This window comes from Amphiura filiformis, chromosome 1, assembly GCF_039555335.1.
Source record: "Amphiura filiformis chromosome 1, Afil_fr2py, whole genome shotgun sequence".
Classification (NCBI taxonomy): Eukaryota; Metazoa; Echinodermata; class Ophiuroidea; order Amphilepidida; family Amphiuridae; genus Amphiura; species Amphiura filiformis.
This window is the reverse complement of record NC_092628.1, coordinates 10,649,929-10,669,014: the sequence shown is the minus strand read 5'-3', so window position 1 is coordinate 10,669,014 and position 19,086 is coordinate 10,649,929. Positions and strand designations below refer to the sequence as shown.

At 38.6% G+C, this 19,086-nt stretch overlaps 1 protein-coding gene across 1 annotated transcript in view; it reads left to right on the top strand.

The window, feature by feature from the left end:
- LOC140155398 (uncharacterized) overlaps positions 1–19,086 on the top strand; it is a 117,368-nt gene that overhangs the window by 46,411 nt on the left and 51,871 nt on the right. The window contains 10 exon segments of the mRNA XM_072178233.1: positions 1–371; positions 1,950–2,081; positions 3,644–8,437; positions 11,455–11,682; positions 12,520–12,633; positions 13,330–13,490; positions 15,063–15,165; positions 16,604–16,834; positions 17,948–18,118; positions 18,303–18,521. Coding sequence (XP_072034334.1) covers positions 1–371; positions 1,950–2,081; positions 3,644–8,437; positions 11,455–11,682; positions 12,520–12,633; positions 13,330–13,490; positions 15,063–15,165; positions 16,604–16,834; positions 17,948–18,118; positions 18,303–18,521 — 6,524 coding nt within the window.

The following is a 19,086-nucleotide window of genomic DNA, read 5'->3' as shown; positions in this document are numbered from 1 at the left end:
CGCATGCGTCTGTGCAGTGGGGTTTGAAGGACAACGTTGTCAAGTCAATATCAATGAATGCGGCAGTAATCCTTGTCTCAATGGTGCTCAGTGTGTAGACGCTGTTAACCAATATACATGTAGATGTTTAGCAGGGTTCACAGGAACATTGTGCGAAACAGAAGTAAATGAATGCGATGGTAACCCTTGTCAGAATGGAGCAACGTGTCAAGATATCTTCAATGGATATAGGTGTAACTGTGTACAGGGATTCTATGGTGTCAACTGTGAGTTGGATTTCCCAGAATGTGCCAGTAATCCATGTCAGAATGGAGCAGAGTGTGTTGAGATGACGGGCGGATTCCGCTGCAACTGCCAATCAGGGTTTATAGGTGATTTTCAATACTCTAAAACAAAAATACCGTTATTCATCCTCATCATTTATTTGTATGGCACACCATATTTCTTGCACATTGCATCATTGATTTGAAAATTCAATAACATGCATGACTTGTGTCCACCATATGTTACTCACTTTGCACTCATGCTTTGCACCTTATTATCATGCTTTCATCACATATACATCTAGGTATCCATATTCTAGACCAAAGCATCTGCACAATTAATTCTAATTGTGCTCTCACCCAGTGGTAATTAAGGCATCAACATATCTTAATTTCTGTCCATAATATTTATCTTCCGATCCAGTTCCAGTCTCCTAGCCTAAATCTTTAATTTGATCATAAACCTTGAATCATCAGAGTAGGACATAGACACCTCTATAACAAAGACCATGATCAATTTTATACTAACATGGAGGAACTTGGTGTAAGATATTTGTGAGTTAGTGTAAAGACTCCATTGAGGAATTATGCAGCTTATGGAATAAAGCTCTATACTCTTTCAATTGAGAATTTCTGTGCCAGGCTTTTTTCATGCAGCTTTACACAAAGGATAACTACCCCAAAGTAGACATAACCAGTTTGCGCTCTAAGCCTCAATATAATCCTCCTTTTCCAAAACGTATTAACTACATCATCTGCCAATCAACATAACATTCATTCATTTATTCATACATGTGTTCAATCATTACAAATCATAAAAAATAATGTGAAATTGATGTGAGATATCTAAAATGCCCTAAGATCTCACCCAAGACAATCTAAATTACATTCCAGAAACAGAAAAAAAAGAAGATATATCCAGAAACAACATACCGTAAAAACTTGATAGTTAGCATATGTGCTTACTATCGAGCGCTTTTGAAAACATGAAATTGTACCAAAGTCCGGCGCCTTACCAACTGAGCTAATGGGGTTGAGACACACATTTGCAGGTTTACTAGTTCGTATATAACTATGTATATTGATGATTTGCTCAAAACCCTTTACACCTTTGTGGATGGGGCTCTTCATATTTGCATGTTTTAAAAGCGCTCGATAGTAAGCACATGTGCTAATTTTTACAGTGCATGACTTCACATAAGAACTGAGTTTAAGACATAACACATCAAATAACTTTGATGGAATAATGCTTGAATACCCTACCCTGCACACTACCCAAATAACCCTAACTACAATGTAACATACATTGTATACGGATAAATCATAATTATTCTGCTTTGATGATACGATTTTTTAACATCTTTATTGCAAACATGTTTTGCAGATAATGATAGTTTGACATTTTTAATAATTTAATCAACCAAACATTTTATGTGGCATTCAGTTGCCACAAAATTCAATTTAGTATTGTGCTGCAGGTTAAGAATATAGAGTGTTTTAGTACAATTGTTCATACTTGACAACAGACAGACCCTATTTATAGGAACTGTCCTGATTCTTAAGTTTTCTACTTAAAAAATTAGGAAAATTGGGATCACTCTGATGAGTCCAGGAAGTAGAATATTCAACTCTCCAGACACAAGGAATTCTGTCACTATTATGTTGTGTGAGTTATTCAAGCCACAGGTAGCATCTATAGTAGCCCAAAGGAGCCAGAATGCAAGGTATGTGCAGGTTCATATGAAGAAGAACTTGTTGGTGGATGCAGGACCGGCATTGCTGGTTCAAGTCCATTCCTTGATATGTGGACCAGTAGAAGTACTTAGAAGAATGTATATGCTTACAGGCTGGAACGCAGAGGAAAAGACAAAGGATGGGATGTTTAGTATCTGACTTCCTAGTACCAACCACGATCACATGCTGCTGCAGTTAGGATGCACTAAAACTTTCTGAATTGACTCTATCTATATAGCTCTTGTAGCTATCTAACACTTAGGAAGTGAAAAGTGTGCTGAGGCTTGTGGATCAACGTCTAGGCATTGTGCCTGTGCGTAGCGCACTATAAATCACTGCGCTTTTTTTGTTGTTGAAAGCATGCACCAAACTCAATGGTAGGGTGTTCAAGAAATGTCTATAGTTGACCAATTAGTCCACAGGGATCACAATATCAGTTGCTGCACATCACATGTCATCAATATGGATGACACAGGTATGATTGTTGTAAGCAAATTCAAAATTCCTTCTATTGAACCAATTTAAAAAGGAAGCAGCTAACTCAGCCTTCAGAAAATGAGATGTGATGGAATAATATATTATAGTTTTCTTTTCTTGAAAATAAGTTTATTAGAAATAAGCGAGGATCTAACATCAATGATGCATGCTTCTAAGATTTCCCATGTGTTTTCTGAAGGATAATTAAATGTAGGATTTGATCCACTTCAGAGGAACTAAATTGACACAAAATGCTCAAAGATAAATGACCCTGTTCCAAACACACTGGGTAGTGCTCCTGGATACAACTTAGGCCTCAATGTCCGTAACTCTGACTTTGGTTTGTTGGCAGCTGGCACTAAGCTTAATAATTGCATGTTTTCAGCACAGGTTGGCAGAGGTCATCACAAATGCACAGTTGCTTAATATGTGGTTATCTGGATTGAAGTATCGATAATGTTCGTGTGTGAAATGTCTTTATTCTGTTGTGATTGTACACATTGGAATTGGTGTACTTTGAATTTTATATTTTATGTTCTTATAAAGTCACCTGGGACAAAAACAGGTGTTAAAAGGATGAATTGTGTAAATTTGGATGTAGATGTTATACACAATGAAATTACTGAAGTATTTTGCTCAGATTAAATTGAAATTTTTGTATGCAAAATTCTTTAACAATTTCCTGGATAAATTGCATACTCTGTCTTGTAAAATGGTGGTATTTGTTTGTGTTTATGTGTTAAAATGGATGGCAAGTTAAAGCTATGGCTGCATTTTACGATATCTATTCACACCATACTTGGGTTATAGGTGCAATATGGCAACTTTCTATTGAATGATGGGCAAGAAATATCTGTTTAATTTGGTTCTTTATATCATACACTGATTATATCAAACAGCAGATATAGCACAATCATGGCGAAGATCTGTTGCATGTTTCCGTATATTGATTCTTGTTCTTTTTAATTGATGTGGTAAATTCTGCAGATGGATAGGCAAGAACCTGGAGGTTGTAACTCACGTAATATAAAATCTATATCTTCCTATGGTATGCACAATTCTGGTGTCTTTTTCTCCTGCATGAACAAAAGATTACTACTATCAATTCTATTCAATGAACCTTATACTCTATGAATTCAGTGGAATTTTTTTGATGTCTGGTTTCGCAGGTGTGGTTTGTGAAACTGATTTTGACGAATGCCTGAGTGGACCATGTTTGAATGGTGCGACATGTGTTGACTTATTAAATAGATACATCTGCATCTGCATTATTGGTTATGAAGGCATAAACTGTGAGATGGACATAGTGGAGTGCGCTAGTAATCCATGTCAGAATGCAGCACAATGTGTGGATGAAATTGACGGTTATACCTGCTGGTGTCTTCCAGGGTTTGCTGGTGATGCATGTCAGATCAATATAGATGAGTGCGCTAGTAACCCATGTGTCAACGGAGCAACATGTAGCGATCTTGTGAATGGTTATACATGTGCATGTCCACAAGGCATGCAAGGAGATGAATGCAGACAAGATGTTAAGGAATGCGACAGTGGACCGTGCCAAAATGGAGCACAGTGTCTTGATTTAGTTGGTAGTTATATTTGCAGTTGCGTAACGGGGTATTCTGGAATAAACTGTGAAATTAACATCAATGAGTGTGAAAGCAATCCATGTGTTAATGGAGGCACTTGTAGGGACTTGGTGAATCAGTATGAATGTGTGTGTCCTGCTGGTTTTCAAGGCCCACAATGTCAGTTGGAAAGGAATGAATGCACTCCTACACCCTGTCAGAATGGAGCAACTTGTAGTGAGACATTGACTGGATATAGCTGTACTTGTCCTGTGGGGTATGTTGGAACACACTGTGAGGAGGAGATACTAGAATGTGCATCGGCTCCTTGCAGAAATGGAGCTCCTTGTGCTGAACTTATCAACGGATATAGTTGTGCATGCCTCGCTGGCTTCACAGGCCCACAATGCAGTGTCAATATCGATGAATGTGCCAGTAATCCATGTCGAAATCAAGCTCTTTGTGTTGACTCAGTTGACAGATATCGATGTGAATGTCAGCCAGGATACGAAGGACGTCTATGCGATGTTCAAATTAATGAATGTGCATCCGATCCTTGTCTGAATGCTGGTGTATGCGTGGATGGTGTTAATAGATTTACATGCATATGCCCACCAGGATTTAGTGGTGCCAGATGTCAGGAAAATGTGATTGAATGCACTCCACCTTGTCTCAATGGAGGACAGTGTGTGATAGAGGCAAATGGTAACTTCCGTTGTAATTGTGCTCCTGGTTTCCAAGGCATAGTGTGTGAAACAGAGGTTAATGAATGCCTGAGTGAACCATGTATAAATGGTGCAAGATGTATTGACTTGGTAAATGGATATGACTGTGAATGCCGTGCAGGATACGAGGGCGTCAACTGCGAGATGGACATAGCGGAATGCGCAAGTAATCCATGTCAGAATGAAGCACACTGTGTGGATGGGATTGATGGTTATGCTTGCATATGTCTTCCAGGGTTTATTGGGGATACATGTCAGATTGACATTGATGACTGCGCTAGTAGCCCATGTGGCAATGGAGCGACATGTAGCGATCTTGTGAACGGTTATACCTGTGTGTGTCCAGAAGGTTTCGGAGGAACTAAATGCGGACAAGATATTAAGGAATGTAATAGCGGACCATGCCAAAATGGAGCACAGTGTCTTGATTTAGTTGGAAGTTATATTTGCAATTGTGTTGCAGGATTTACCGGAATGAACTGCGAAATTAACATCAATGAGTGCGAAAGCACTCCCTGTCTTAATGGAGCTGTGTGTAGGGATTCAGTGAATCGATATAATTGTGTGTGCTCTACTGGATTTCAAGGTTCTCGGTGTGAAATTGATATTGATGAATGTGGAAGTGCACCTTGTTTGAACGGAGGCATTTGTCGCAATAGGATTGGAATGTACATTTGCGAATGTGCATCAGGTTTTCAAGGAACTAAATGTGAAGTGGATGTAGATGAGTGTGCTAGTATGCCTTGCCAAAATTCTGCCACATGCATAGACACTGTAGATCAATACTTTTGCGAGTGTATGCCTGGATATGAGGGCGCAGTTTGTGATGTGGATATCAACGAGTGCTTATCAAACCCATGTCAAAATGGAGCAGAGTGTGTGGATATACCAGCGGGCTATATCTGCATATGCTTGGAAGGATTTACAGGAACAAACTGTGAAACGGATGTGGATGAATGTGTATCAAGTCCTTGCACAGCTAATGGTGAATGCAGAGATGGTATTGCAGGCTATGCATGTGATTGTGCACCAGGGTTTGTTGGCAGAACATGTGACGTTAATATTGATGAATGTGCTGCACAGCCTTGCAGAAATGGTGGCCAATGCCAAGATGCAATAAATGACTTTATCTGCACATGTGCTGATGGATACACAGGGAAAAGATGTGATAATGACATCAATGATTGTGAAGTTAACCCTTGTCAGAATGGAGCTGAATGCCGCGATCTTATAAATGGATATCAATGTCTTTGTCTAGCAGGTTTCCAAGGAATGGAATGCCAATTTGAAATCAATGAATGTCTGAGCAATCCATGTTATAATGGGGCTACCTGTTTGGATGTTGTTAATGGTTACGAGTGTGTGTGCCCTCCTGGATACTCTGGAAATGATTGTCAAGTAGATGTCAATGAATGTGCCAGTGGGCCTTGTCAGAATAATGCACAGTGCATAAATGAAGTTAATGGATACACATGTGCCTGCAATGCAGGGTATAGTGGTGTAAACTGTGAAGAAGAAGTGAATGAATGCTTGGTAGATCCAAATCCATGTCAGAATGAAGCACAATGTGTTGCCATAATTGATGGCTATCAATGTTACTGTCTGCCGGGTTTCTCTGGAATCAACTGTGAAGTTAACATTGATGAATGTGCAAGTAGTCCATGCCTGAATGGAGCTCTCTGCGTTGACTCTGTAAATGCCTATATTTGTTACTGTCCATTAGGTTTTTCAGGGGATCGTTGCGAGATCAACATTGCAGAATGTGCGTCCAATCCTTGTCAAAATGGTGGCGCTTGTCGCGATGGTATCGATGGATACACATGCATATGTGCAGCTGGCTATAAAGGCACAGTATGTGGAGTCAACATTGATGAATGTGCAAGCAATCCTTGTCTGAATGGAGGACAATGTGTTGATGAAGTCTATGGATACTTATGCACATGTCTGCCGGGATACGAAGGACAACGTTGTCAAGTCAATATTAATGAATGCGGCAGTAATCCTTGTCTCAATGGTGCTCAATGTGTAGATGCTGTCAATCAATATACATGCAGATGTTTAGCAGGTTTCACCGGAACATTGTGTGAAACAGAAGTCAATGAATGTGATGGTAACCCTTGTCAGAATGGAGCAATGTGTCAAGATATCTTCAATGGATATAGGTGTAACTGTGTACAGGGATTCTATGGTGTCAACTGTGAGTTGGATTTCCCAGAATGTGCCAGTGATCCGTGTCAGAATGGAGCAGAGTGTGTAGATGGACTAGCAGGCTACATCTGCACATGCTCAAACGGATTTACAGGAATACACTGTGAAATCAATGTTAACGAATGTGCATCAAATCCATGCACAGCTAATGGCGAATGCAGAGATGGTATTGCAGGCTATGTGTGTGATTGTGCACCAGGGTTTGTTGGCCAAACATGTAGTGATGAAATTGATGAGTGCGATGCACAACCTTGCAGAAATGGTGGCTTATGCCAAGATGCAATAAATGACTTTATCTGTACATGTGCTGATGGATACACAGGGAAAAGATGTGACAATGACATCAATGATTGTGAAGTTAACCCTTGTCAGAATGGAGCTGAATGCCGCGATCTTATAAATGGATATCAATGTCTTTGTCTGGCAGGTTATCAAGGAATGGAATGCCAGTTTGAAATTGATGAATGTCTTAGCAATCCATGTCGTAATGAGGGCACATGTTTAAACATTGTTAATGGATACACATGTGTGTGCCCTTCTGGATACTCAGGAAATGATTGTCAAGTAGAGGTCAATGAATGTGACAGTGGGCCTTGCCAGAATAATGGACAGTGCATAGACCAAGTTAATGGATACACGTGTGCTTGTAGTGCAGGTTATAGGGGTGTGAACTGTGATCAAGAAATCAATGAATGCTCATCAAATCCATGTCAAAATGAAGCAGAATGCATTGATAGAATTGCTCACTACCAATGTATCTGTCTACCTGGTTTTGCTGGAATCAACTGCGAAATAAACATTAATGAATGCGCAAGTAGTCCCTGCCTAAATGCAGCAGATTGTGTTGACTCTGTAAATGGCTATGTTTGTGTCTGTGCATCAGGTTTTTCAGGGGAACGGTGTGAGATCAACATTGATGAATGCGCGTCAAATCCATGTCAAAATGGTGGCGCTTGTCGCGACAGAAACAACGGATACATGTGCACATGTGAAGCTGGCTATCAAGGCACAGCATGTGAGATCAATGTTGATGAATGTGCGAGCAATCCTTGTTTGAATGGAGCACAATGTGGTGACGAAGTCAATAGATACTCATGCACATGTCTGTCGGGATATCAAGGACAACGTTGTGAAGTCAATATTAATGAATGCGACAGTGATCCTTGTCTCAATGGTGCTCGGTGTGTAGATGCCATCAATCAGTTTACATGCCAATGTTTAGCAGGGTACACAGGAACATTGTGTCAGACAGAAGTGAATGAATGTGATGGTAACCCTTGTCAGAATGGAGCAACATGTGTTGATATCTTCAATGGATATAGGTGTAACTGCGGACGAGGATTCTATGGTGTCAACTGTGAGTTGGATTTTCCAGAATGTGCCAGTGATCCATGTCAGAATGGAGCGGAGTGTATGGAGATGACGAGTGGTTATCGATGCAACTGCCAACGAGGGTTTATAGGTGATATAATATGATAATTAACAGCCAGACAAAATGTTATCTGTATCAGATATGCAATTCTTATGTAATATGATAGGTGATCCAATAATTTAAATTACAGTAGTTGATAATTATGTAGAACCACCACCTGCCCATGGGCTTTATACATCATTGATTCACATAGCACATACTTTGACACTACATTTGAACTCCATTATTCTCATAACATTTACATCTACTAATAATACGATGGTTACTACTAATAATACATTCAACCTCACTGTAAAAATGTAAGCAGTTTACTGGATCAGTTATAGAATCTTACCACACTGTATGTCCCACATCACTAACCATACATGATCCATTTATCTATGCACACACACATCCAACTCAAATACGCCCCTGCCCACCCATCCATCCACAAAGCCACCTACCCACCCAAAACCACCCACCCCATCTATCATTGAAAATTATGTCCTGGTACATGTACCTTTAATATATGCATATTCATAGTTAATGCCTTTACTATTTCCATATTCATGGTTAAAAAATTAATACTGACTTTGGTATGGAGTCGGGTTATCCGAGCAAAATTCAAAATTGGTACATCCCTTCATCAAATTGAGTTTGATTGTAGCTTAAACTTTTGTATGTTATAGATCTATCACACCACAAAAACAGAAAATTTAATTATTTTGTAATGTCAGTTTTACAAAGTGCTCCATTAAGATAAGCTAGGATAAAACACCTAAGCAAATTATTATTTTTTTTGGTAATTTAGTATTTTCAGAATACAGTTTCAAAGGTAATCTGTGGACATGATGGTGAGTATTTGTCCATGGTTATCAAATTTTATCACAGCCCGACATTGTGTAGACCAATTATTGCTCAATAGTTATATAAATTGATGTGATGAAATCAATGGTGTTGGTGTTTAGGTTGTGTGATATCTCTGTATACTCTGACACCTGTGCGATTAAAATACAATTGTGGTCGGTGCACTTAAAAAAGCAGCAACAAAACAGTGACGTTCATCATTATCGCTTAGTGATCAAGTGTAAATTCAGCTTTCAGTCTATAAATGTCTGTTATGTGCGTAGAGGCATGAACACTAGGGATTGGTCACTATAATTTTAGGGGGGCTGGTCATTATAACTTAGGAGAAGTAGAGGAAGAACACAAATGTTTTGCCTGGAAAAAGAGGAAAAAAACAATTTTTTTCAGATAAAAAGTTTAGAACAAATGAAGTTGAGAAACTTGGGGATTGCAAAATATTTGAGTGAATGCAATATTATTGCAGTGGTGTATAAGGGAGATTCATTTTTTTTAAATTGTGAATTTCCCCCTACCATATTGAGATTGCCCAATCCCTTATATCTACCATGGTCATGTAGAGCCTGTATCAGAAGATACAAATTGTGTAAATACATCGTTTACTTCAATGACTACAAATGCTAAATGCAGTTGTTAATAAGGCCAACATTTTTTTTCAACAAGAACAAATTTGTGTTAAAATAGATGATATGAATGCACAAGAATGTTTTTAATGAGTACAAACATGCCTGGTGGTGGTTGTATACCTGACCACATGGGGGAAATTTATAATTGATCGAAGTTGTGAATATTTTGCCAGTTATGGCATATGAATTTGTCAATAATATTTGTAACATATAATATCAGATCCAAATCGTCCATAAGATGTACAATTATCTTGGGCATCGTGTAGATATATTATTGTATTTGTGATCATTGTTTATGCCCTTGGCTTTGTCTATTCAAAAATGCAATATCTGATATTGTAAGATATTTATTATCTTTATTGCAAAATGTTACTTTTCACCATCATATTTGTGCCTTTAATTTTGAGTCGAACAAATGAAGTAAAATGAAATTTCGGTACCAAGATCGTGAATCCGTGTATTGGCAACTCAGATTGGCTGAATTGAATCACGACTAAATCTAATGTTCCTAAGATTGTATTACAAATCTCAGATTTTATCACATACAGCACCAAATGCCTTGTTTTTGAAAGGTATATTTTTTTTAAATTAAAGTACATTAGAATTTTGTAAAAATCAAAAATTTGACAAAAACGAGGGCATCAACAAATATTACAATGGGCTCTTCCAGAAATTAAAGGCACCCCCCTAAAGAAGACATGGGATTCCCAAAAAATTTCACCATTTTTTGCTCTGGGAATTACCCCCAAAAATGGTCATTATTTTCACAACCCTATAAAGAAGACATGGGAATTCTCCAGAAAAAGACACCTTTTTATTTTAGGCTTGGGAATTCCCAAAAATGTTAGCAAAAATTTTCCTGTCTTCTTTAGGGACATTGGGAATTCCCAATTTTTAATCATTTTATTGTCAAAATGAGAATTCCCATTTATGGATAAAAATTTATGGTACAAACTTACATGTCTTCTTTGGGGTGCCATTAATTACTGGAATAGCCCAATATTGCTTTACTTCAATTCAACCTGCATGGATTCATTGGAAGCTCTTATATCAGGTAAGCCGTTTTATTGATCAAAACAGTCCCAAAGCTCTAAGTCAGAACCCAACAAAGGAAATGGACTTATGGTAGCATAGCACTTAACTTTCACAGGCAGTTCCAGAAGTAAATGATATCGAGGATGAGACACAAGCAAATGAAGTAAGTGTTGGCACAGCATTTAATTAAGTTTTCCAAGGTAAGGTGTTTTTTTTATCAGAATGAAGGGACTTTAGTCATTGTTTATGGTGAGAATTCCAGGGAGAAGGTGAGTATTCAATCTTGTTTTAAGAGAATAGAATGGCTGTTCCAGATGAAATCAATTCTCCCCCTATGGAAGATGCATGACCTTAATCTCCCGGGTATAGATTTTCAAATTGAGTAACTCAGTTAGGTAACCCTATTTGAAATTCACACTCCCTGTGTGGAAGATTAAGGTTGCATCTTCCATAGAGGGTGTATGGATTGTAACTGGAATAGCCCAGTGGGTTTGGTGCATGAAGGACTGTATAACCAAATGAATTCCGTTCTCTCTTAAATAGGTACCTTTTGTGAGACTAATTTCAATGAGTGTGGAAGTGATCCATGTCAGAATGGAGGCACATGTGTCGACCAAGCAAACCGGTATCATTGCTTCTGTCCGTCAGGGTATACAGGACCACAGTGTCAGGTCAATGTGAATGATTGCGAAGGGTCACCATGCCAAAATGGGGCACAGTGTGTAGACCTTGTTAATGGATACCAATGTGTATGCATTCCTGGATATCAAGGTAATGAAAACTTTGCTATAATAATTTGTCAACTGGTACTAATCATTTCATAATTTATTTATCATTCACATGCCTTGTAAATGTTTTATTTATCAATTATGTATTTATTTTATGTAGAAGTTTAAGTCTTAGTAAAATGGTACTCAGGGTCAATGAAATTGGTACAGCCCCTATGGGGAGAATAATTATACTTTGATCAGCTCGCAATCGGCGGGAATTTTAACATCGCGGATTAATATCAATATATTTTAATTAGAGAATTGTCTTATGACACCTTGCCAGAAAAATCACAAATTATGAATTCAAGTCCTATACTTGTCTACTTTCTTTAACATGCACATTGTAGATCTTCCAGATGAACAATATCACTCTTAACGTGGATCTACTTTTTCAGCGTAGTGGTAAAAGCCTAACAATTCCTGCCGATTACGAGCTGATCAAAGTATAAGGGAAGACACATTTATCCACACCAAAATTTGAGATTTTGTGATGCTTAAAAATACTAAGATTTATACTTTCACTTGAATTTAAAATACAGCTATATTTCTTGATTTACAACTATTTCACTCTTTCCAGCTATAAAAGTCACATGGCTCAAGACAGCTAAAGTAAATTGGCGGGAAAATATGAGTCAAGAATGCACAAATGCGTAATATTGTGATTACATGCGGGATTCACGTCATGTGATGCGGCACAAACCTGTGTGTAAATCCAGTGCAGTCAAGACATACTTGCAATGTTGTTAACGCCAGTAAACATGTGTAAAAATACCAAAGATTTGCAGTTTAAATTGACCATAAAATAACCCCTAAACCTTGTTATTTATTTGATTATCAGGTATTCATTGTGAAGTAGAGCTCAATGAATGTGCCAGTAACCCATGTCAGAATAGAGCTGTATGTGTGAATGAGATCAACAGATTTTCATGCACCTGTCTGCCAGGGTATATTGGTGAGTACATTTTTTACAAGAAGGGAGAACTTGCAATTCTCGCAACGTTTTGGTTGCAGCTGTGTAGGCTGTGGATGATTAGTCCATGATCATGTGACACTGGTAGAATTAGGTTCACGTGATTTGATGTGTCAGTGACGGGTAGAAGGTGGCATACCTGGTCCCTGTTGAGGGCAACGTTGGTGCTGCAATTTCTCTGACTCCTCTTCGAGACCAGTTCTCTATATCCAGCATGCAAACTTTGTCCCAATCAATTTGATGTTGTTCTTTGATTAAAGTTAATTTTTTATTACTTCCGTGGTCCGAGCTGTGCGCCAAGCGTAGGTGAGCGTACATACAGAAGAAATAAACAATCACGCTGATTGGCTGATCAACGCACTTGACAACAAGCCGGTTGACCCATTGGTCGTCGGCGCGGTGCGTAGTAGGCGACCTTGTCACTTCTACGCGTACCAGGACCACGGAAGTAATAAAAAATTAACTTTAAGTGCTTTCCAACAGGAGAAGATGGCCATTTGACATTTTAAATTCTATTAGACTTGCTGAGTTTGTTGCTGAACTAGATTTTCCATATTGATGTGAAATGATTATGATCAATGTAATGTCAGTGAAGTAATTGCTGAAAGATGCCATTATCAAGATACTCATAATCAAATGCATATTTGGTCACCGACATATATATTTTATTTTTCACAGGAATCCTATGCGAAACAGAGGTGGATGAGTGTGCCGTGTCACCCTGCCTGAATGGAGCAACCTGTACAGATCTGGCAGGATCATACCAATGTACATGTATACCTGGATATGAAGGAGATAGATGTGAGACTGATATCAATGAATGTGCCAGTAATCCATGTGTTAATGCAGGTATGTAGGATATGACAGGATCATATCAATGTACATGTATACCTGGATATGAAGGAGATAGATGTGAGACTGATATCAATGAATGTGCCAGTAATCCATGTGTTAATGCAGGTATGTAGGATATGACAGGATCATACCAATGTACATGTATACCTGGATATGAAGGAGAGAGATGTGAGACTGATATCAATGAATGTGCCAGTAATCCATGTGTTAATGCAGGTATGTAGGATATGACAGGATCATACCAATGTACATGTATACCTGGATATGAAGGGGATAGATGTGAGACTGATATCAATGAATGTGCCAGTAATCCATGTGTTAATGCAGGTATGTAGGATATGACAGGATCATACCAATGTACATGTATACCTGGATATGAAGGAGAGAGATGTGAGACTGATATCAATGAATGTGCCAGTAATCCATGTGTTAATGCAGGTATGTAGGATATGACAGGATCATATCAATGTACATGTATACCTGGATATGAAGGAGATAGATGTGAGACTGATATCAATGAATGTGCCAGTAATCCATGTGTTAATGCAGGTATGTAGGATATGACAGGATCATATCAATGTACATGTATACCTGGATATGAAGGAGATAGATGTGAGACTGATATCAATGAATGTGCCAGTAATCCATGTGTTAATGCAGGTATGTAGGATATGACAGGATCATACCAATGTACATGTATACCTGGATATGAAGGAGATAGATGTGAGACTGATATCAATGAATGTGCCAGTAATCCATGTGTTAATGCAGGTATGTAGGATATGACAGGATCATATCAATGTACATGTATACCTGGATATGAAGGAGATAGATGTGAGACTGATATCAATGAATGTGCCAGTAATCCATGTGTTAATGCAGGTATGTAGGATATGACAGGATCATACCAATGTACATGTATACCTGGATATGAAGGAGATAGATGTGAGACTGATATCAATGAATGTGCCAGTAATCCATGTGTTAATGCAGGTATGTAGGATATGACAGGATCATACCAATGTACATGTATACCTGGATATGAAGGAGAGAGATGTGAGACTGATATCAATGAATGTGCCAGTAATCCATGTGTTAATGCAGGTATGTAGGATATGACAGGATCATACCAATGTACATGTATACCTGGATATGAAGGAGAGAGATGTGAGACTGATATCAATGAATGTGCCAGTAATCCATGTGTTAATGCAGGTATGTAGGATATGACAGGATCATACCAATGTACATGTATACCTGGATATGAAGGGGATAGATGTGAGACTGATATCAATGAATGTGCCAGTAATCCATGTGTTAATGCAGGTATGTAGGATATGACAGGATCATACCAATGTACATGTATACCTGGATATGAAGGAGAGAGATGTGAGACTGATATCAATGAATGTGCCAGTAATCCATGTGTTAATGCAGGTATGTAGGATATGACAGGATCATACCAATGTACATGTATACCTGGATATGAAGGAGAGAGATGTGAGACTGATATCAATGAATGTGCCAGTAATCCATGTGTTAATGCAGGTATGTAGGATATGACAGGATCATACCAATGTACATGTATACCTGGATATGAAGGAGAGAGATGTGAGACTGATATCAATGAATGTGCCAGTAATCCATGTGTTAATGCAGGTATGTAGGATATGACTTAGAATTGAAGCAGGGGCCGATTTCACTACATGTAACACATCATATCTTTGGAGTTCTTCAGTGACTTACTGCAAATTAAGTTACAAATCTCTTTACCATGGGTCTACATTGTGTTGTGAATGCTAGTGAAATCCACTCCAAGTTACAAATCTCTTTACCATGGGTCTACAATGTGTTGTGAATGCTAGTGAAATCCACTCCAAGTTACAAATCTCTTTACCATGGGTCTACAATGTGTTGTGAATGCTAGTGAAATCCACTCCAATTTTATTTTCTACTTTTAGAGAAATAAATTGGTTTAACCTAGAATTGAGCTCAGAACATCCAAAAGATAAAGACATACTGTCTGATGATTTTGTTTCATTTTCTGCCAATTATATGAGTGTATCAACGTACAATTTAATTAACATTACATGTATAAATTCAGTGGTAGACTTGGTAATGGAAATAATAATGATTGTGCTAGTTTCCCAAAATTATTTATTATACACTGTCCTGAAGTTCGTGATGATTTAATACAAGTGATCTGCGCATCATAATGCTGTCGTTGCATACACATGTAATTAGTATGATGTGATCTTAATCATGGACGTATTATAGAGCACGTAGTGCGATGGACTTGCAACTCCGATCATCGATGTGAGGTCAGCGAAACAGCGATCGTCACGCCTGCAGCATGTGGCCGTCGATGGCAGCAGCATTTTTCTTTAATTAGCATATTCGTGACGTCATGTTAACGTAAGTCTCCACAGCACTACGCAGGTAGGCCGTAGGTGGCAGCAGCATTTTTCTTTACTTTTCCAAAATGGCCCCCCGTGAGACGCCATTGGACGCCATGTTAGTGCAGGGTAATACACAGGGGAAGCCGACGGTGTCGCCACCTTTTTGTATTGCGCTAGTATACGAGTTGCAACGGCCTGTCTTAATGTCCTCTTATCTGTACTCTGATATCACTAAATAAAGAATGAGAAAGGTCAGTTTTGCTGATGATGTTATGTGGTCTTGGGGAGCTTCTATAGTCCAGTTGGCTTTCTCAAGACAGTGACCAGACCTGAAACTTTTCCTCTTTTTAGCTGTTTTCCTCTTTTTTTCCCTGAAATTTACACATTTTTTGTTATTTTCAGCCCAATTAGAGCTTTTTTAGCATGATTTTGTGCTATTTTCCTCTTTTTTAAAGCAGTTTCCTCTTTTTTCACAAATGGTCAGTTTCAGGTCTGAATAACATCAGTTACATTGTCGCAATTACTTTGTGCATGTACCGATGTTCCACCTTCGATCATGCACTCAATTTTATTTCACCCACTGGAAGACGCACTGACGTCACTACCTCAAGGAAACCAAATGAACTAGAGTCTGGTAATGAAAGCTTTGAATAATTAAATAAACTGTTCTTTCCTTTATTTGTTTTGTCTTAACACAGGTCAATGTATAGATTTAGTGGATGCCTATCGCTGTAATTGTCAGCCAGGATTCAGTGGTGTGAATTGCCAGATTGATGGTGATCAGTGTGCTAGTAACCCATGCCTTAATGGTGGTGTGTGTGTAGACTTAGTACAGGCCTATAGATGTGTGTGTACAGATGGATTCGGTGGTACTAGATGTCAACAGGATGCTGTGGATGAATGTAGTAGCAATCCTTGCAGGAATGGAGGTGAGTCTTTATGTTTATTGCATAGTCTTATAGGCCCACAAGTATGTATGTTTGTGGGGGTGCGCTCATAATCACCCACTTCCAGGGACTATTTGTGTGTTTATCTATCGACCAGCCGGGGACACCTTCCAAAACTATGCCAGTGAAGTCACCACTGCCTAAATACCCTAAAAATGCTTACCTCTTGCCTATCAGTGATGGTCTTTCAACATTGCGCAGCAAGTGAGTCAACTGGAGCCAAATAGGCATGTTTGCAATGTTTCATATGACACTGGTTTGCTGATGTCCCTTGTTAGAAGAGAAGTTCAAATTTTGTTGTTCCCATATATTTAGTGTAGAGAGTATTGAATGTCACTGATCATACATGCAAAGCGTGATGCATGTGGTGATGTGTGTATGTTACCATTGGTGGGGGTAGGCTTGTAAACACCGCTAATCAGGGACAATTTCCAGATAACTGGAGACATCTGACAACCAGGGATGTCCCTTATCATAGAGACTATTTCTGCTTCCACCCTACCTGTCAAAAGTCTCAAAAGTACAATAAACACAAGTAAGGACATCAACTCCTTATGGAGTATGTAGTATTGAGCCATTTGAATAGTAAAATATACAGTGTGTTCAAACTGTCCCTGGTTATGGGAACAAAAACATTTAATTTTCCGATTGTAACACGGAACGTGTGGAGTGTGTATTGTAGGGGTGTGTCTGAGTGAGAAGGATGATGCTCGAAAGGGTTTTATGGTAAAATAATATTCTATTGTAAGCAAGGGTAGCATTAGCCTGTAAAACTTGAGGGTACATGAAGATGTTCATAGGCTCTTTACTATGTGAGAAGTTAAATTTTGAGGTCCACCTGGTGAAAATTGGGGGTCCTGGAGCACCCCAAAAGTGGTAAGAGGGGATGCTTGTATTCTCTTTGTATGGGGCATCTTCTATACCCATTGTTCTTTGAAGGCTGGTGGATGCTGGCCATAGGCTACACAGCTCCAACCAAAAAAGTTGTGACAAATAAGTTACACTTTTCTTATTATCTTCTATTCACTTTTTTATATTTAATTTGAAAATTTAATCAAATTCAATTAATCCATGTTCATCATCTCATTCTGTCAGGTGTTTGTCGCAATCTAATTGGTGAATATCAATGCGACTGTTTGAGTGGCTGGTTTGGAGTCAACTGTGAGCAAGATGGTGATCAATGTGTTAATTCACCATGTCAGAACGGTGGGCAGTGTGTGGATTTATTCCAAGCATATCGATGTCAATGTGTACCTGGATATCAAGGTAACTAAATACTATAGCAGATATCTGACTTTATACAAGTTGAAGTGTTGCCTGAGCAATATATGTAAAGGCGCTATCATCTTTATAATACTGTGCAATGTTCCTAGTGGAACCAGACCCATAAGAATAATCTTATTGTTATTTAAACGTTTCATTCCTTTTTGTTACATCCATCCCAATCCAGGCGTAAATTGTGAATTGGACATAGATGAATGCGGCAGTAACCCATGCCAGAATGGCGGCATATGTTTGAATGAGATCAACAGGTTTACATGTGACTGCCAGGGAGGATTTACTGGAACAACTTGTACATCAGAGATATTTGAGTGTGCTAGCTCACCATGCCTGAATGATGGCGTATGTAGGGATAGACTCAACGGATATGAGTGTCAGTGTACGGCAGGTGAGTCAATTGAGTCATTAAGTATTGTGGAATATTTGAATGGGCTAGTTCATTATATCTGAATGATTATTGATGCAGAACAGACTTAACAAATGAGTGTCAATGCACAGCAGGTGAAGTATTTGAGTCAGAAATATTGCAATTTATTTGAGTGTACTAGCTATCCATGCCTGAATGATTGTTTCTGTAATGATAAACTCAATGGAGATTAGTGTCTGTGTTCAGTAGGTGACTCAATTTGAGTCAAATTTTTTGTAACTGTAGGTATTGATATAGGGCCTTGAGAATGGTTATCAAAGTGCTTCACAGTTATTATATCAGATGGTTTCCTATAATAATGGCACACAGTATTGTTACTTCTAACAGCTCCCCATTTTACACCTGGGTTGAATGGGACAGCTCCCCATTTTACACCTGGGTTGAATGGGACAAGAGCAATAAGATATCTTGTCAAGGACACAACATGTTGGCCCATTCCAGTTAAAATCCACACATTCCCTATGGAAGACATAACCTTAATCTTCCACACAGGGAGTGTGAGTTTCAAAAGGAATTTCTTGAATGG